Source organism: Diorhabda carinulata, chromosome 1, assembly GCF_026250575.1.
Source record: "Diorhabda carinulata isolate Delta chromosome 1, icDioCari1.1, whole genome shotgun sequence".
Taxonomy (NCBI): domain Eukaryota; kingdom Metazoa; phylum Arthropoda; class Insecta; order Coleoptera; family Chrysomelidae; genus Diorhabda; species Diorhabda carinulata.
In genome coordinates, this window is record NC_079460.1 from 19479279 (window position 1) to 19501314 (window position 22036).

General features: G+C 32.4%; 1 protein-coding gene across 1 annotated transcript in view; it reads right to left on the bottom strand.

Annotated features, from left to right (window-relative positions):
* Positions 1-21964, bottom strand: part of LOC130897164 (phosphatidylinositol 3-kinase regulatory subunit gamma) — a 255827-nt gene extending 233863 nt beyond the window's left edge. The window contains exons 1-4 of the mRNA XM_057805858.1: positions 21265-21964; positions 19826-19915; positions 16329-16364; positions 10081-10149 (exon numbers count right to left, since the gene is read on the bottom strand). Coding sequence (XP_057661841.1) covers positions 10081-10149; positions 16329-16364; positions 19826-19915; positions 21265-21451 — 382 coding nt within the window. The 5' untranslated portion in view covers positions 21452-21964. The remainder of the gene's footprint in view (positions 1-10080; positions 10150-16328; positions 16365-19825; positions 19916-21264) is intronic.
* Between the last annotated feature and the right edge of the window lie 72 nt (positions 21965-22036).

The window sequence follows — 22036 nt, forward strand, 5'->3', positions numbered from 1 at the left end:
AAGGATTTTTTTGTTTCACAGTTTCACACAGTTTTTCTAGTTTCCACCAAATCTTGTAATTTTTTATCTTTTTTGCTGCCCCATATCTTAATTAAGCATTCTTCATAGAGAGTATCATATTTTGAAATATCTGAACTTTTTAGTCCACTAATTTTTTATAGGGAATCGTAAATTAATCTTTGGCCTATAAGTGATTCTTAGAGTTGTATCTTCTCTATCATATCGGGAATAGTATTTCATCTTATTTAGTGATCTAAGTAGTCAGAATAATATCTCTAAAAGCCATGTCTGCTTCTTCTAATGTAGAGGCATTTCATCTGTTTGCAGTCAACAAAATGTCAAATGCTTCAGGCATCAGTTGCACGTATTGTTCTGGATCGTTGCCAATCGACAAAAAACGTATTGCTTCAGTTAATTTGGATACTAAGAGGCATTTTTTAAAAAATTTGAAAACCGTATACATGGAACAGTTTCTACAACCCTTGCGAAATCTCAAGTCTTTTGAACCCCATGCGACATACCCTAAATTGATATCTAGCACTTTTTTGAGGTTGCAGAATAAAACATTGTTAACCTTTTTGAAAATGTCTATTTTAGAAATAAGAGTGCTTTGAAGAATTTCGGCTGCAACGAACCTCCTCATTAAGTTATTCAGAACCGAAAGAAATGGAGTTAGGGGTCAATGACTGAGCGGGCTGAAGTCTGTGAACCAGGACTGAAGTGTCCAAAAGCACAACAGTCAGCTGGGAAGGTGATGACTTCAGTTTTTTGGGATGCGCATGGAATATTGTTCATCGATCATATCTAAAAGGGAGAAACAATCAATAGCGAATGCTGCATAGAGTTGTTGAATCGTTTGAATGCAAAAATCGATTGAAAACGGCCCCATAAACAATTGTTTCACCAAGACAATGCACCGATTCACAAGTCGTTGGTAACGATGGTTAAATTAAAAGAAGTACACTTCGATCCGCTTCTTCATTCACCGTATAGTCTACATCTAGCCCCCAGTGTCTACTGGCTATTCGCCGATCTCAATTAAATGCTGAATCCAAAGCCTATTTTGATGCGGAATACAAATATTTTTACAAGCACGGTATCGAGAAATTAGAGAAGCGTTGGAATGATTCTATTGCTCTTGAAGGAAATAACATGGATACATAAAATCGATTTTGGCAAAAATTGTGTTTTTATTAGTTAGTGACATGACTTATTAATTCGATCGTTTCTACTGTTGCAAAATCCATATGAACATTCTAAAATGGTAGATCTCCACTATTACGATGCAGTAATAAGGTATTTGGATAAGTATTACTGTGATGAATGGATTAGACGATGAGGAGCAATGGATTGGCCTGCTTGGTCACCTGATCTAACAACTTTGATTTTTCTACATTCAATGGGGTATAACAACAATTGGAATAAGAATATAACAATCGAGAAAAAAAGCCAAATTGTCAGTTAATTTCTATGAATTCAACTAAGAACAAGGATTAACGAAAAAAAATCCTATATATAGATAATAGCAGTCACAAGATACTATTGACATTACTTAAAAATTTAAGGAATCTTAGGATCTTTCGCATTCCAATCAAACGGTTCCACCAACCAAACCACCAAGGTGCTGTTGGAGGAATAAATATTCAACAAAGTTTTTGAAGAATACCAATTCCTTTTTTTTCAGTCAAAATGATGTATTATCTACGTGTATGGTCCTAGAAATACCTGGCATAACAAAGAAAACACAAAAATTTCTCAACGTAACCTCTTTTTAGGATAAGAAACGTCAAGCCTCTGAAAATAGTCATTAACTGCCGACATCATCTCTTCCTTATTGGAAAATCTTTGACCACCAAGCTTATTTTTTCAAATCTGGAAATAGAAAATAGTCCGAGGAGGCTAGTTCTGGCGAATATGGTACATGAGGTAGCAATTCAAACTTAAATTCATTTATTTTTGCCGTTGCAATAACAGATGTGTGAGCTGATTCAATGGCTTTATGAAACAACACTTTTTTTCTTAGCCAAATGCGGCCGTTTCGCTAAAACGTTGCAATAAGTTCGCATAATACTTGCCGTTGATAGTTTTTTTTTCTTTTTAAAGATAGTTAATGAAAATTATCCTACGCGTATTCCGAAAAAACGACGCCATGACCTTATCGGCAGATGGAACGGTCTTGGCTTTCTTTGGATCCGGTTCTCCCGTTTCAGTCCAATGTTTCGATTTTTATTTTGTTTCGAGTGTGAAGTGATGGGCCATGGTTATGAAACGGCTTTATTTCTGTCAAACATTGCCAAACACTCGATAGAAACACCTCCACGATGCTGTTTTTGTTCCGTTGTCAGCAAACGCGACACCCATCTTGCGCACAGCTTTCTCATGTTTGAATTTTCAGTTAATGCAATGTACTGAAGTCCTTGAGTCAATCTTACAAATTCTCAACAACTATAAAATGGACTGTGTAGAGTTCTACAATTATGTTTTGAAAGAAAAGGAAATGATTAGGAAGGCCAGAAGTAGTAAGAAATACCCTTTCCTTCAAGATAGAGATAGAGCCACTCCATCTATTGCAATAGTTGCAATAAGTTCGCATAATACTTGCCGCTGATATTTTTTCCTTTTTAAACAGTGTCAATAAAAATTATCCTACGCATATCCCAAAAAACCGACGCCCTGACCTTGACTGCTGATGGAACAGTCTTTGCTTTCTTTGGAGTCGGTTCTGCCTTTTCACTTCATAATTTTGATTGTTTTTTCGTTTCGGTTGTGAACTAATGGATCCACAATTCATCCTTGGTCATGAAACAACGCAAAAATTCGGCTTTATTTTTGTTAAATATTGCCAAACACTGGAAATATTATCTTGTCGCTGTTTTTGTTCCATTGTGAGCAAAATCGGCGCCCATCATGCGCATAGCTGTCTCATGTCCAAATTTTCAGTTAAAATACGATGTTCCGCACTTTTTGAAATTCATACTGTCTGCTAGCCTCGCGCACTTTCAATCGACGATCATATCCAGTAGCGCTTTGTGGATTTTCTCCAACATTTCTGGAGTCGTCACCTTATTTGGTCGACCACTGCGATGCTGGTTTTCGCAGGTGGTACGGCCTCGTTCAAACTTTGCTACCTAATATTTTATCGTTGATAACAAAGAGTAGTCTCACCCAGAGTAGAATCTAGTTCAGCTTCTATATTAATTGAGCGAAGTCCTTTCAAATAAAAGTATTGGATTACATAACGACCAATTTTTTCCATGTTTATAAATTCACAGAAATCGTTCACTATTGATATTTGCTAAACAAATAGTAAGCAACGTGGCGTCTTCAAATTTGAAACATGCTGTATAGATTTATATAGTTTCTAATACAGTGGTATATTTCAAGCAACTACCGCCATCCCTAGGTCATGCCATGTACTTCTGGGACTATTCTCGTAAACCAACAGATGTTCTTGCATTATCACTGTAGATGATAGACCTTTGGTAGACCTTTTCTTGTAATAATACTTTTTAGTTATTGAGTAAATGCTTCAATTGGCAATGAAGAAACTAGTTCCAAATCAATTGGTCTAAGATGGCAAAAGTGATCAACACCATCCATACTCTCATCTTTTTCTTCAAGGCACAATGTACTTCTGCAATTCAAATACTTTGACTTCTAGTTCTCAATTTTTTGGCAAAGTAACAAGACATTAAAACGTTGACATATTTTACATATCACCGATTTAACTGTTCCTCTACATTTTAAAATCCAAAACTATTGTCGTAAATGGTTAATTGTTCTGCATGATTATTTTTACAATGAGTTTCATAAATTAGGTTTTTGACTAGTTCGTGACACATGAGGATGTAAAAACTTATCGATTTCTACTCTCGCTGATATATTTGTCTCTACTCTGACAGGATAAGTAATTAGATAAGTCTCTACTTCTAAAATACAGTGCGATACAGTTAATTAATTTGCTATAAAATTGCATTTACTTTTACACATTTTACGAACTAGATTATAATCATTATTTCATATGCATAGGTACGTAATAAATTTAATTATATTGTTTATCGCTCTAATGAATTCAAATAAGTGGTATTTATTTAATTTTATACATTTATAATAATGCTGCATTAACAAAATGTTCAATGCAAAATAGCAAGTAGATTAAATAGTGCAATTATAGCACTGTATTTAAAGAATTTCATTAAAATTGTTAAACATTTCATCCCAAATCTGCAGGCTCATCAAAATTTGAATTATAAATATTATATATAACTGACCTCTCGATTTCACTTCTTCTTACGTATCTACTGATAACTGAATGCCATATTTGTCATTTAAGTGAATTAACAACACTATTTTATTTGGGTATTACGGGGGGTTGATTGTTATTTCGGTGATATCAGATGTAATAATAATACCAACAACGTTTGCAAAGTAAAGTAGTAAACAGGCAGTAACATTCGAAGCGACGTACGTTCTCCGATTGGGCTCTGGAAAAGATGCGCCAAGATGATCAATTTCATCGCAAAATCATCTTCAGTGACGAAGCTCAATTCTGGCTCAATGGGTTTGTCAATAAACAAAATATGCCGTATTGGGCGGGTGAAAATCCACATGTGCTTAATGAAAAACCACTTCACCCAAAAAAGATAACTGTTTGGTGCGGTTTGTATACCGACGGCGTCGTTGGGCCAAATTTTTTCGTCGACGATAGTGGTCGCCACGTTACTGTGAATGAATATGGACTTAAACAGCATGTGGTTTCTACAGGACGGCGCCACAAGCCACACAGCACACATTACAATTTATTTATTGAAGAACAATTTTGATGAGCGTGTTATCTCAAGAAATGGACCAGTCGATTGGCCGCCTCTTTCGTGCGATTTAACGCCTCTGGATGTTTTTCTTTGGGGTTACGTCAAGTCATTGGTCTATACTAATAAGCCGACGACGTTGGAAGAGCTCAAAGCCAACATTAAACACGAAATAGCAGTCGTTTCGGACGAAATATGTGGCCGAGTCATGAAAAATTGGGTTCAACGAATCAACCGCTGCAAATGTGCCCGCGGTGGCCATATCAGCGAAGTCGAGTTCCATTCATAAATATTTTGAATCTACTTTAACCCGATAACAAAGTTTTTGGAATATCTCAAATGGTTTTCATTTTACTTTGAAAAAAAGTTGTCAAGTCCTTATTGGAAAACCCTTTACTAGCCATAAAGTGCGCAAGTTTATCATGTGAAACGAGCCTAATCCTTTTGATACTTGGTATCCGGGATAGGTAAATAATACCGGCTCTAAGCTGAGTAGTACATAAGTCTTTCGCATAATAATAATGTTTTTCTACTCCTTGTACAAGCAAATATTGTGAGTTATGATATACTCACTAGAATAAGTCGACAAAATTTGTCCGAATTATTTACGAAAAAATTCCAAGATGGTTTTGTACTTTTGTGAGAACCGATTGGCCGAAAGGGAACACTCCATTATTGTTATTGACATCGTAACATCCTCCACTTGAACAACACGATAAATGGTAGAATATGGAATTTAAGTTATCTGATGAATCTGTCTAATACTAACGTAAGAACGCACTCTATTTATCATAGGTTTGTTCCAACCTGCTAGTCGGGAACGGTTATCGGAAACGTTTATAGATATTTTCTGTGCAATCTCCGACTATACACGGTTCTTGTAACAGTACTTGCTGTCAACAAGTATCGAAAAGACCGTTCCGAACCGGTTTAAAAACGTTGAAACACAAAACAGAATCGTTCGTATAACGGTAACTGTCCGGTTGGAACACGTAATCTCTATTGCGCAGAATCGTCACTACCAAAGACGGTTTTTTGATGAGTTGGAACGAACCTTATATATCACAAGTAGTGAATAGAAAACTTAATTCCTGCCAAACATTTACAATAAATTAATTCCATGTCATCATCTACCCTCAAAAGATATAAGCGACTTCAATATTCAAGTTTAAGTATATGTAGGAGACAATTTCCATGAATAAATTTTAATGAAAAATGTGATGTAATAAACCTCACTTAATTGGTATTTATATGGAACGGGGTGAATGGTAATATGAAATTAATTATCTTTCCCAAAAAAAGAAATTTCTCAATTCACCCCTTTGAAGAGTTGTATTTCTCAATTATTTATTAAAAAATCTGGACCACATTATATTTTTATTTGACCTTTCAAAAGTTTTAAATAAATGTTCAGTTGATTGGGAAGCTACCACCAGAGCTTCTTTGAAATTATGTTCTTGTTAAATTTTATTTTTTATACTTGACTACATGTATGCATTAATTAGATTCTATGTTGATAGATTGACCTACTTTTGTAATGACAATAGACGAATCAATTAACATTGTATTATATTCTAAAAATAGTATCATACATTTCCGAAGATTTCTATACTTTTTATTATTCATTTCATAATGAACTGATTCATACAATTAGATAATTTTTTCAATATAATTCAAATACTGTTTTTACCGTTTTTTATATTTAGCTTTTTGTGTTGGTTTATTCATGAATGTGTCTATCTATTTAAATATGCGACTTAATTTAATCAGTCAAAATTTGATAAATCTATGACTCTTGTACACCATGAACAGCTACTCCTATACTCCCCAACAAAAGTATAGTAGAGGTAGTGGAAATCGAGTAGAGCTACGAGTCATACAATTTTACGTTTGAAATAAGATCCTATTACCAATCTTAAAAACTTTGGGCAATTTCAATCTCTCTTTCGTTCTCTTGGATTCTTCCGATTCAGAATATTTTAATATTGCAGTGATTTTCGTTTCATTTACGTCAATTCTTTCTTAGTTTCTGGTTATACTGGGTATTTAAAATATTTACGAGGATATATTGAAAAATTCTTTGCCTACTATAGAACCAAACAATATTTCAATGTCAAAATATTTTATTACTCAACATATTCTCCTTTTAATTGGATACATTTATTGCAGCGAACCTGCAACGTCTCTAGACCTTTAAAAAAATGTTTCTTCTTGCTCTGCACACCAGACCTCAACAGCTTTTATTACCTCCTCGTTGGAAGAAAATTTACGACCTTTTGAACTTTTTTTCAGTTGAGGAAAGAGATGATAGTCGGATGGAGCCAAATCTAGTGAATAAGGGGGGTGCTCTAGTTCAAACCCTAAATCACGAATTTTTTGAATGGCAACATGAGATTTGTGTGCAGGGTCGTTGTCCTGCAAAAACTTCTTGGGTCTTTGAGAACCAGAGTGTCGCTATTCCATCGATTGTTGCTTTGTTTCTGGATCGTAGAAATATACCCAAGTCTCATCCATAGTAATAATTCGGTTTAAGAAGTCTACATTGTTTTCAAATCGAGCACAGATCGAACGCGATGATTCTACCCTTGCACGCTTTTGGTCAACATTCAAACATTTGGGGATCCATTTTGCAGCAATTTTTCTCACGTCCAAATTGACGTAAACTATATGATGAATACGTTCGTATGAAATATTCAGTGCTTCGGATATCCGTTTTAGCCCAAGTCTGATAAAATCATGTCATGAACTGCATCGATATTTTCGGGGACTGATACAGAAACTGGCCTTCCCGATCGGTCATCATCTTCAATGGAAAATTTACTTCTTTTGAAGCTTGCAGTCCAATTTTTCGCGGTCGCATACGAAAGACATTGATCACCAAGGGTTCTAAGCATATCTTCGTAAATCTCCTTATCTCTTAACCCTTCTAAATACAGGTACTTGATGATGACTCGATACTCCAATTTTTCGATTTTCACAATTTCGGTGGACATCTTTTTTCTTTTAACTTATTGCGTAGCTCTGGTTTACTTTTTTGACGTCAAACTTTACACTGACATTTCTAATAAGTTATTGTTCGTTGCTGTGGTAACGAAATATTTTGTTTATGTATGGAACTGGTCTAGGCTAACTACTATACATCCTCGTAGTTACTAAACTAGGGGTTGAGTCCCCGCTTCGGAGCGTTTATCAAGAGAAGGGTGGGGATAGGGTGGTTATTCGTTCATTGGTAAGAAGTGATTTCAGCCTACTCCTTGAAATTTCACCGAGGAAATGAAAAGCATCGAGAATACTGTTGATACTAACACAATCGCTTGAGCTAATTGGTGGGCTAGTCGCGTGGACTTAATGTAACTGTAATTATAAGGGACCTATTGGCGGGTTTTGGGATTTTGGAGCGCGTGGGAAGTGTATAATTGGTAGGAGAGTTGATAAATGTGTGGAGATCGACTTCTCGGGTGGTTATATAGGAAATGTTATTATTAGCCGGAGTGGTATTAGAGCGAAGAGGATGAATAAAGTGTTTCCAAGTTTTCGGTAATTTTTGGCTATCGTCCTTTGTATTCGGACAGTTTGGACGTTTCTCTATTTCGATAGCTTCTCGAATAATCCTGGACTTGAAGGAGCGGAGTGAGGCGATGGTTTTGGTTCTATCGAAATCGATTGTGTCCGATATGGACACATTATTGGGCAAGGGTGGAGGAAATATCAAAATTAGTGACTGACAAAAAATGTTCCTTTGCTTTGACAGAAATACGTTGATTTGTCTGGCCAATATTTGAACGGGATTCCATACACTCCATGGTGTTCATTGGATATTTTTGACAGATCTGATTAGGTAAGAGAGTTTAATTTGGTGAACTTTTGTAGACAATAATCTGTGAAAATATTTAGTAAATTAATTTTCTTGACAGTAAGGGTAATACGACGATGGAAAATATAAATGCTTAAAAGTACCTGTGTCTAAAGGTCAAAGGCTTATTATCTTACATACTGGAGATGGAACAAGATTTCGGAATGAAAACTGGACACTATCACGACGACATGAAAAACACATGTTTTGTCAAGTGGTTGAAAGAAAAATTCAGACCCAATGCTCCAAAATGCGTATTGGTATTAGAAAATGCCTCTTATCACAATGCACCGTTGAAACCCATTCCAAATTTTTCATGGAAAAAAGGTGCAATGCAGAAGTGACCTACCGAAAGAAATATTTTTATGAGTTAAAATCAACTAAAGCTGAACTGAAGTGATGCATTTCCCAACTCATTTTGTTGAGATAACACCAAAAAGTCTAGATAATTTAGTTAATCCCACGAAAATTAATGATGGTAAATCTTCTATAAGAAAAAATTGAGATTCACTCATTGATGATATGCTGTATTGGAGGAATAATATTAAATAAATAATGTATTCCTCGCAGACTAGCGCGTAAAGTATTTTTATATCACTAGTACGTGAAATATATTTCCTATACTATTGGAAAACACCTAAAGTAAATAGAAAAATAATCATGTGATTGTCGCATGTCGTAGAAAGGTAGAAACGAATCGCAACCTGTGAAGAAGAATCGTGAAATCAGTTGAAGACCGATGAAGAAAGAAAAATAAAGGAATGTTATACTGTAAATTTATGTTTTTTTGTCATTGTTTTGGCAGAAATCACTTAGTCGAAAGACACTTTTGTAGTAGAATAGTTTGAAGCTTTAGAGTAAATAAAGCAGCGCTGTAGATGACTCATTATGCACTTTCACTATTGAAAAACAACTACATGTAGGACTTGGCGAGTTTTGTTAGTTTATAGATCGGTTAATTTAAAATAGATTGGTGTGAATATATGAAATTGCTAAACATTGGCCTTAGTGACTTATACCAGCTAGTTTATGAGTATTATCGTAGTGGGTTTGTGGCAAAATTAAACACCAAAGTGTACTAACTCTAATATATTTCCTAGCTTTCGAATACTTCTGTATTCAACGTCTGAGAATTAGTTAAAAATTGTGATGTGTAGTGGGATTGTGGCAAAATTAAACACCAAAGTGTACTAACTCTAATATATTTCCGAGCTTTCGAATACTTCTGTATTCAACGTCTGAGAATTAGTTAAAAATTGTGATGTGTAGTGGGATTGTGGCAAAATTAAACACCAAAGTGTACTAACTGAACGCGTTGTGGTTGTTTTAAACGGCCACTGGCCGTTTTCGATCTTTGAGCGTTACATATATATTACAAGTATATTTTGGAGTGCAACATGAAACAAATAGATTACTTACAATGTTTACAGAGAATCGGTGTCAGGAAATAAACATCTTCAAATTTATGGTCGGGCTTATTTTCCATTTCTGAAAGATAAGAAAAACAGAAATTAGTTTTAACCCGATACTGCATTGATGATTTTGAACAAACAAGGAACAATCATTTGCATTATTTAGTACACCCATAGTGTAACAGTAATTTCATTAAACAAGTGGTAGCATTTGGGTCATTTGCAAAAAAGGATTCGATTTCACATATTTCACCGTTGAAATGTTAATAAGAAGACATAAATGTAAACTGTTTATCATAAAATACCGATATTGAGATATAATATAGGATTTATAGTTTCCTTTTCCAAGTTAATTTACTTTCAATATGAATATTTCATAGAATAAACAGACGATTGCGAAACGTTTTTATTGTAGATTCATTTACTTTCGATTACCAAAAATTGTTTGAAAACAAGGTGTGTTTGTATAATTTGTAAGTGAAAAATTTTAAAAAACTGTACAAATATATTTTATCATTTTTTTCGTTTAACATAATCGCATCTAAAATCAAGTAGGATTATCTTCCTTTGGCCAATATGTTATAGAAGGAGAAAAAAATTACAAGAAATATACAAAAGCACAAACACCAGAATCAATTTAACCCCCAAAATACCTTCACAATGGCTTCAAAAGTTTTTGCTGATTAGATCTTTATCCCCTTTCGAAAATGCTTCATTATTCAAAGAAAGTTCCACTGAATATATTTGTGGTAAATACTATTCTAATAACAGAAAAAACAATAGTTGGAACATACACAAGGATATAATAAATGGGATTACATATTGTTACACCCCGTTTAATTCGTATCGTACCAGTGGTCGGCAAAGTACGGCTCCAGAGCTGCATGGGGCTCTTAGCTCCTTAAGTGCGGCTCTGGCACAAATATCTACGTAAGGTGCAATAATATTTCCATTCAAAAAAACAAAATTACGTCTTATTTTGATGAATCAAAATTTTTCTAAAAATCGAGAGTATGTGCAATTTTTTTGTAAAAAGATAAGTAGAGGAAGGAAACTTAATTTTTTTATATTAAAAGAAATAATAACATTCGGGAAGAAATTATCCAATTTTTACAGAAATTTGAAATAAAAACATTGTTTCACTTTTCGACTCTGCTGAAGCATCCCCAAGAAAATAATTCCTCTATTGATAAACACCATTTTAGAAAACAATAATTTTGAATATAAAGGGAAGCATTTCTCGGCAAGTTTCAGGAATTTGAAAGCAGCATAGCAGCTTTAAAATTTGTCAAAAATCCTCTAAATGCTACAATAACCGAGTTGAAATTTTCTCCTTTGGAAATTGACATTGGAAGCTTTGATATACAAGTGGTAGATTTAAAAAAAAAAAGGAGATATAGCACTCTAAATACGAATGTCTTTTTTGTTGAATTGGAAATATTGGAGGAGAAAAAATATGATCTTAATTCAAAACACAAGTGGTGTGCTTTGAATGACCTGCCGTTCTTTCCCTTTTTGGTTTTATATACATATGCGAAAAATCTTTTTCAAGCATGAAAATTATCAAGAGCAAACTGAGAAGTCATCTTATTGGACTTGGAATTGTTCGTTTTATATAGGATGTTTCTAAATTCATGCGACAAAATTCAAAAATTCCTCGGCCCGCCCCTTTCCAAGGTATTTCAGTAATACTAGAAACTTTAAATTCTGTAATTTTCGTACAATCCACAAAGGACTGACCACGGGTTTTTTTTCAATATTCCTGTTAAATAGAGGTGAAATTAGTAACCCTTACTTTATTCAAGATGATATTTTTTTAATTAAAATCAGAATTTAAAATTCTTGTTTTATTTAAAAATTTTTTTTGTTCTTAATTTTTTTTCCAAAACCAATAGCTGCATTATTTTTTAATAAATTGAGTGGAAACATTGAAATGTAATACGATAACAAAATAACCCTTACAACCAAGAAGAGATTATAAAAGGGAAATCAGAGCAGAATATCCGGTAAAGCCAAATAGTTATTAAGAGCGGTCAAGAATAGAGAATCCAGGGCAGGTTCAATATCCATGTATCTAGGAAAAGTGAAAAAGTAGCTAGAAATAGCATATTGTGAAATTACATATTTTAAAATTCCCGCTCAAAGGTGGTACTCTGACGTCTTAACTCAAAGAGACCTAACTGCTTGAAACTTGAACTTAGAAAAATCGATTTTTCTATTTTACGCCATCTTAATTTTTCAATTATGAGAGGGTTTTTGGTGGCTGCTATTGAAAAAGGTGGTTGTTTTCATATTACAAAGGTTCGTATATAACAAAACAAGAGTCATTATTAATTTTGACAGGCACGCCGTTTCCATCTAACACTGTCTATGTGGCTCTACATTCAAGAGCCTAAGCTTCATTTTTATTGGCTTACGTTTTCATTAAAATAAATCCAATAAATAAAAACAAATTGATAAGAAAATAATATTTATTTCAAGTAAGTATACAAAATAATTACTTATAAAGAGAACTTTGATATTAAAACTTGATATTTTTCTGTTTTCCGGTATAAAAAAATTGGCAAGCGTCATTAAGATCAACTCAATCATTAATAGTTTCTATATTATAAATAATTTCGAATGGTATTGCGGGTTGATGACTCAAAATAAAACTATCCAAGAGTTTTTTAGACTGCCAACGTTTCGACCTTTAGTTTGATCCTTTTCAAGGCTCTGTGCCATATGTGTTGTCGATAGATTTGAAAAACCCAGGAAAAGATGTCATTCTTGATGTTATTGTCCTTTCTAGTATGTTATTTCGATTGGTGTTGCGAGTTAAGGAGTCAAAATAGAACTGTCTAAGAGTTTTTCAAACTGACAAGGTTTGGATCTTTTTTTTTAATTATTAATAACTGGATGACCTTCCCAAAATATCGGCATTAATACTGCTTCTGAATAATTATTGCTGTTCCTAACCATTATGCACTATGGTTATTTTCTATTGCCATGATTTGTTATTGTTTTTGGGCGTTTTTCTGTAGACTGGAAACCTCATTGTCCCAGATAAAAGATCCTAAATATTTCGGAGATAATTCCAAAGATCAATACCTCAATTTACCGCTGCCTAACATTAAAAATCCTTTAAAATAAACTTTATTAAATTGAAAACTTTTTTATAGTTCTTAAAAACCAGTCCCCTGACATGTCACCAAAGCAAGACTAAATTAATGGAGAAAGTATCTATTAATTAATCTTCTAATCTAATAAATATTCTACAATTTAAAAAAATCCAATGGAACTTTGTCTTCGAACTTAGTGAACAGTCAATATTGTAAATTACGTATCACGTAGCCGATTTGGCGTTGGAGCTAGGTGCAAGAGGACTGCAGATACCCTGGTAGCTGTTAGATAAGATGTCGAAAATCTAGGAAAATTTGTGGAAGCCATTGAAAAGAAATGTCCTACAATTAGTTTGAGCATTATAGCAGATGAAGCGATTGAAGAAATTAGCGCTGAAATCGATCGAAAAGTAACCAAAATGAAAAATTTTGTTGGCACCCTCAAGGTCCATCAGGTCAATGGAAAATTCTTTAATCCAACGGAAATAAAATCAAATTCTACTTATGAAAAGTGATGAAAATTTTAAGCTGTTTTTGCGACAATGATTGTTGTATGCACTTTAACACGTTGACTGCCAACTACAAAACAACTCATAATTCACCTCCCCTGAAGAGTTTTTTTGCATAATTCAACTAAGAAATAAAAGTTTTTTTAAAATTCTACATTTCGTACACTTTTCAGTGATGACTTCTTATTTAAATTATCATTTTCAATGATTTAATGCTATTACTACTACTTCGCCTAGTAGTTTGAGTGTTTATACAATAACCAGGAGAACTATCTGCGTAAATGATAAATCTGTTTGGTTCCGAACAATTTTCCAACCATATAATGACCACATCTAGATTTCAGGGAGATAGACCATAGCTACTGGAGGGATTTTTGAACTTTCGATAAACACGAAGCTTGCATTAGATGCTATTATACGTGGCATGTACCATATTTCCTCGAGTATTGCATCTTGGAAGCATAATTACCTGGAAAAAAGTATATAGGATATTAAAAGTTAGTACCTACCTTTAAGAAGGCGTTATAGATTCATAAATAGACGTCGACGTTTTTGTATCGGATTTACAAGTTCTGTTTGCGATTTTTACAAGCTTCATACTGAGTACTATCAAGTTTGTTAGCATTAGCAAATTTTTGGCAAATGAAACATTCTTCATATTGAAAACCAGTCCTTGCAAGCAGGCATTACATAAATATCAAATTAAACATGTAGTACATACTTATATAAGACACTTACCATTCTTTGAATGATTTTCCTTCATATTTTCGAATTATTTTTCGATAACACATCACACAAAAACAAGCACCAGAAGTTTTGAAAACAAAATTAATTCATCAGAGACAAAATTGCGGCAGAAACTGGAAATAGTTTCAAAAAATGTTTAGTGAAAAGACCGTAACTACAGAAAATCTTGCAGTTACGCTTTTTACCACTAACACATGCAGTTGCTGTTTTTTGATTTAACGAAAGATTAGAAAAATCACTTGCGCCCATATTTTTATAGTAAAAAATACATTGTTTTAATGTAATGGAAAAAGTTAACCGCCAATTTTAGGGACAATTACAGATACACTCTTTTGTATTAACATGGCAGTATTGGTAACATTGTTTTAATAAATTGTCAATTGTCAATTGTCAATGAAATTCTTATCATATCTACAACCGTGTATAGGAGACTATCGGCGGAAATCTCGTGTCAGTAGATGGAGCTGAATTTATGTGGGTAATGTTAGCCCAGCCTTTTTCGAAATTCAAAAAAATAAAAGTTGTGCTGAATTGTGCTACTTGTGGTGAGAAACGAATTTTTTTTTAATATTGAAAGTTCTATGAACTGATGAAACGTGTTTTTGTGGTTAGAACAAAAAGTTGTGTTTAAGAATCGTTTTAAAAATGACCAAAATTCAAGTAACATCACGGAATATATTAAAGTTAGAAGCAAACCACAAGAAGAAGGTGAAGCGGTTTTTAAAAACCATTAAAAGTTTGTGTCTACAGACGTCAGGTTTAACTTCCAGCTCCATAAGATAACAATTAATCTGAATGATGTAATTAAAGATTGGAAATGCATTTGTTCTTGGAGGAAGAGACCCCAAACTACCAAAAAGGTGCACAAGAGTTTTATTGTCCACTAGAATAGGATTTCAACTAGTAAATTTGTAATAGTACAACTTTCACGACGTGTTTATTGTTTTCCTTATGGATGTGTGGTTGTTTTCATCTCAGATAAGCACTTACATTAACACAGGTATATTATTTCACAATTTAGACTAAAATTTCAAGTAACACTTTCTATTACTTATAAAACAAAAAAATTAGTTTGTATTCTGGCTTTGTTGTTCACCTCTATTAAAGTTTGAAAGAAAATTAACAGATGTCGCCCACTTCGTAATTTTCGCGAATTATTACACGTTGCTGTTTATTGAATATTTTCTTTGTGCATTGTTGAAGTGAAGGTTTTCTGGAAAAGTTATTAGTAATGATATTGCCTTTTAATATGTTTATGATTTCAAATCCTCTTGAGTTTAGGTCTCTTCTATTTCAAAATTATTTTTTTTTTAAATAATTTTCTAAAAGAATAACAAAATTGACGTTTCGACTTTTTTTCAAGTCTTTATCAAAATATTTTGATATACTTCCAGATTTAAATTGAAAACGGTTAAATCTATAAAAATTATTACCAGAGAACATTTTTTAAGAAGAAAAGGAAACAATTTTTAAATAAATTCTTCAATAAACTTAAAAATTAGAAAAAAATGAGGTTATAATCTTCAGTCGCCCTACAAAATTATCCAGTATCGATATAATTCAATAATAAAAATAGTTTGACACATATTTGAAAAAAATAAGGGTTACGATGCACCATTTTAAAGAATTCTACTTCATTTTTTAAAAAGTGTATATAAGGCAATAATTTTATTTTTAGAGGTACTATCAGTTATAGAAATTAATCACCAACTAACTAAAAATAAATAATCCACGTGGAAGGAGTTTGTGAATCTAATCTTAAGAGATTCCGTAAAAGTTTTTTGACATCAGGTGTCGCTAAGATATTTATGAAATTCTATGAGGTAATGTATTGGTTTCAATTGGCTGAATAAGATGTTTATACTGTTTTTCATTGGAATAAGTTGCTGTTTATTTACCTGATACTGATAGTCCCTGGATACGTCTTGATAATCCTAAAACAAAAAAAAGTTTTGTGATTAACATTAGGATGAACAAGCAGAAAAAATTAAGAAATTGAATTTGCCACCAGAAACTTTGGGGTAACTAACCATCAATTGTTAATTGCTAATACAGTGTAGTGCTAAAAATGTAGGAAAAAAAATTAATGATACTGTCTAACCAAATCTGACAGATATTTAGGGTTTCAAAATCTCGTTATAGAGAAAATAATCACCTTGTTTATCCTTTGTGTGAGTTATCTAACAAAAGTTCAGAATTAACTATTGGCGATATTCATTATGAACACACTGTTTACACTACCTCTATACCAACACCTACAATTACACTGTCTGACAAGCGTTTCGATAACCAAGTTATCGTCTTCAGAAACTGAAAGTAAACTAAAATCTAATAACTTGACTTACCTGTTTAATACTAACTTTCTTAATCCTTAGGAAGCTTAAAAAAGGACAAAGGGCGAAATCCTTAGAAAAAGCTTAAATAAGGACACAGGGCCAATTCCTTCCAGATCCTATTAGGTTTTAGTTTACCTTCAGTCTCTGAAGGCGATAACTTGGTTATCGAAACGTGCGTCAGACAGTGTAATTGTGAGTATTGGTGTAGTGGTAGTGTAAACAGTGTGTTCAGTATTCCACACATAGGTTAAAATTGTATGTTGTCGTACTAGTACTTGTTTATATTATATTTAAGACGCTATCCACTGAAACCATATTTGTAAGACTCTCATTGTGCTAGTCATTATGCTAATAAAATTACTAAAATTGTAGACATATATATGTCTCTTTATTATTTCAATTTCACATGTGTATTTTAAAAACTTGACAACAACTTCTATATAAAAATAAAATGTACATAACAGAAATTTTAAAACAGTCTGTATAGAAAGAAGAAGAAAAGTTTGACCGAGGTTATTTCTGTCGCCAAAGTTCATGTTGGCGTCTTATCCTGTTTACTTGAATTTCTGCACCAATTCTTAAATTAAATGTGTGACAAACGGCGTCGAAAAGTCTAGCTACATATTGTGCGAAACTTGTATATACAGGCTACGGCAGAAAATGTATGGAATTAAAAGTTGAAATAATAGAGAAACTACAATAAAATTACGCTAGACTTTTTTTAGAATTCACAAAATAATCAATATGTACTGCAATTGCTTTAAAACAACGTCTCATATATTGAGGTGAATAATAAAGTAAGGAAATGTACCTATATACTTAGCAACCATATGTAAGGTTTGTAAATTGAATTCTTGGGTTCACGAGTCATGCGGATTGCATTTTTGCCCTAGTCACGCAAACGCCATGAAGCGGTCAGATACGATAACTGGACGCCATTTTGTTGATGCGTTTTTCGTAAACAAACCAAGGTGATCGCCATACCGTTGTCTTTAAATAATTTTAAAGAATTAAAACTGTACTGAAGTGGTGAGGAAATTGTGAGCTTCTAAATTTTATAATTCTTCATAGTCTCTTTGGCTGTAAAGTCTAGGTACTCCAATCTGTCTAATTCGGTCACGCGTGGCCACTGGTCCTTACCTTCCTCCATATCTTCGTACCGCAGCTCAAATGGGTCACAACCACACTCCTGAACTTTCTTCTAATAGCGCTCACGGTCATGATGAATCAATTTCTCACTATGTCCCTTTAAAAAAGCCATACTTCATCAAACAATAATCACTAGCAATGCTCCCGGAATATCCTCTTTCCTTCAAACCCATCAACAGGGCCGACGCCTTGTTGTCATGACTGCTCAATAGATGGCGCTCGCGTCGCGTTGTCCTGCCTCGCGCAACCCAAGGATATAAATAAATATGAAAAAGTCAAGACTTATTTGGTACATAAACTCATAAATGTTGGCATATTGAGGCTTATCTAATTGTATATGTCTCTGAGAATGTCATGAATATGGATGTGAATTTTATTCAATAGTCAATTAATGAGAATCAAGAAAGGTCCACTAAATAATTCATACATATCATCTACAAACAACTAATTTTCAAAACCAATACATCAGAATCGAAATTCTTATCATATAAGTTTTAAAATTTTCCTTTTTAAATGGAGACTTTCCATGAGAAGCTAAATTTGCGACAAGAACAGAAAAATTTTAATAGGAAGCCTGTTGAATCAAAGAAAGTATTTTTTTTAAATTTCTATATCTACCCAAAATACCTAGCTTTGGTAACATACTTGAATACATTTTCATACAATGAACTGTGAAACATGTGAAAAATTTATGTATAACCGAATATTATTATTATTTAATTATAGAAATTATAGAAATGTTTGGTAGTTTCTGACAGGTTCCATAATTGTATAAATTTATGAAAAGGAAAGAAAAAAAAATGCAAAGTTGAAAAACATGATGGCATTTGAAGTTACAAAAATAGATATTATATGATATTATATTCTACTAGTTTTGGTGAGAAAACATAAATAATTTTGATATCTGCTGTGCTTTCAACGGTTCTTAGTATCAAATCAACAAAATTCAATAAAAAATTATGCAGCTTTTTTGTTGCTATTTAGTTGCTAAAACCGCAACTTTGTTGCTTGAGTCGGTCGCAAAAAATCGCAGTTAGTGCTAAATTCATATAAAGCTAGCATAAAATTGTAATTAAGCAAAGAATATGTTGCTGCAAGTAAGTACTACCAAAAATTTAAAAAAAAGACCTGATGAATTTTTGCTCTTATCATTTATCTTATCAACACATGCTAACTTGAACTCGAGTTGCTGAACAAAAAATGCTTAAGAAAGTTTGTTGCTACATTGAACAATGTCCAAATGAGTTTAAAGAACGAACAACAAAATAGAAACTTAAAATCAGTTGATCATCAGGGTCAGTCACGATTTTTCCTATAAATGCTAGCTTGAACTGGACTTGCTAAATAAAAGGAGAGAACAATTAGTTGCTACATCGAACAATGTTTAAATGTGCCAAACAAGTAACGAACAAAATATAAATTGAAAATCGGCCCATTTTCAGTTTCTTTGTTTTCTGCTTGGTTCAGCAATTCAAGTTCAAGCTAGCATGTGTAGAAAAAATTCAAACATTGTTCAATGTAGCAACAAACTTTCTTCAGCAAGTCGAGTCCAAGCTAGCATGTGTTGAGAAATCATTGCTGAGAGCAAAAATTCGTCATCTTTTTAATTTTTCAATTTTACATAGTACCTACTTGGAGCAACAAATTTTGGTTCAACAGTTGACTCGATATTCTTTGCTTTGTTAAAATTTTATGCTAGGTTTATATGAATTTAGCAGTGATTGCGTTTTTTTGTAAACAGTTCAAGCAACAAAAATAAGCTTTGAAATAAAGGAACATCAGATGAACTAAAAATAAAGTTGTCACCGATTTTAAGAAAAAATTGACAGATTTGTTACTTATAATTCAGTTTCACGAGCTTGTATATTCAATGAAAATAAAAAGCTTTATTTTTTTGAAAAACTAATTACCAGATTTAACATTGGATACTTCCACTCCACATGCTGATGGATGATGGATTGTTTTTCCAACTTCAGAGCCCAACAGCTTGACATATTCCACTAAAATAAAAAATATAACAAATTAATTAATTAATTACATTTAAAATCTCACAATGTCTAATTCAACTAATTTTAGTTGTGTAAGAAGAAAATATACTCTTGAGTAGGTCCTCACTTAGCTAAAATGTATAGGAACTCATAACTAATAATATTTTATCAACTTTTGTATATTTTGATAATGTTTGTTAGTATCTTATTGAAGACAACATAACTATAAAATCTTAGGTTGCTTTATGGTAGGATATTTTTACACCAAAAGAAATTTGGTATAGGTATAAAAATCTTGTTTTTGTAGTTCACTGAAACTCCATTGGAACGTTTCTTTCTTATCCACTAAAATTCATTGTGGAATATTTGGAAATTAAAAGCTATAGGTAGAGGGATATTGATATGATTATACATACACTGATTGAACTAAAAGGGAATGCATTGTAACATTAACTGTTACAACATAATATATAATATTATCATCATAAAATACCTGGTCTGTTGTTTTTGCCAGTGCTGTTCAACAAATACAAGATAAATGAGCACACAACTGTCTTTACCAGTTTTTTAAAAGTGCATTTGAAGAATTTTAAATTTTTCAGTGAAATTTGAACTAGTGTCTTAGCTAAATCTTCATTGAATTGAATAGATTAAATCAAATATATATATATATATATATATATATATATATCGTAGATTTTTAAGTTTTGTAAATATAGATTTCTCATGGTGGGAATGTGGCAATATTAAACACCCAAGTCTGATATATTCTAAGCTTTCAAATACTTATGTATTCATTGTCTGGGAAATATTTGGTCAAAAATTTTAAAATTGTTTATTCTTTTTAAAAAACATTAAATTCATTGATTTTTGAACATATTCTAAAGTTATATTATTTTTCACAGAAAGCAGTTTCTGTATTTCTTTGTTTTTAGAATTTTTTATCCTACAAATTATTTAGTTATATAATTAGCTACAGGAAACAGGAAAGATAAGCATTGAAATGCTACCACTAAGTGGTCTTTGAAATAAGATAACACCACATCATTTCCTTATGAGATGACATGAGTATATAAATAAATATATATATATATATATATATATATATATATATATATATATATATATATATATATATATTGACCATATTAACAGAAAAAGAATTAGTATAAATAAATTACTATGAATTTTCAATCTCTAAACCCACCCAATTCCATAATGATGAATATAAGATATAGGAGTTTTATAGTGAGTTGTCAAGAAAAATTGTAAATAAAACAAATTATTTATCAGAATGTATCAAATGTATTTATGGATGATTAAAATATTAATGTATAAGATGAAACATAGAATAACAGTACCTGGGACATATCCTACATCATTGGTTCTCCTACTATAAGCAAATAACCATCCAGGACGATCAGAATGACTGGTTTCAAAGGGACTTTGAACAGACACTTCAAAGACATCTCCTCTTTGAAAACTCAGGTCTTCATCATTAGAAGAAGTAAAAGATTTAAATGCTTGGTATAATTCATAATCCCCCATTTCAAGCCAAATTCGGTCACTCTCACACTATTGCATATTTTCTGCATAACTCGCAAATTGAAGAAATTCAATATATATGTTTCCAATATAGTGTGATAGGTCTGGGACCTATAAGTACCTATACAAATTTGAATTGATTGATAATTATTTGGAGCCAACTTCTTCCAACCAATTGCCACCCATGTATTTAAACGTCCAAAAATCACAATTCATTATTTTTAGTTGTGAATGACAATTAAAGTTCACATTAAAAACATTTACTTTTTCAGTAAAAAGTAAATAAAAACCACAAATCAACTAGGGAGCCTTTTCTTCCACAGGTAATATGAAATGCTGGTTTGTTACACTGACTGACTTTTATTATTACCATTGAGTAGAACGTTGCTGGAAGAAAATGAATTCAAAATAGAACTTTTTACTTCATTTTTTACATCACATTTAACGATCTGCACAAACAAAACAGCAGAAAAAATAAAAAATGGCGTCAACGTCAAGAGTTATCAAAAAATTGTCAAATGTCAAACAATTACCAACCCATAATGTACAAATAACTATACATTTAAAATGTTTATTATTTTTTATATA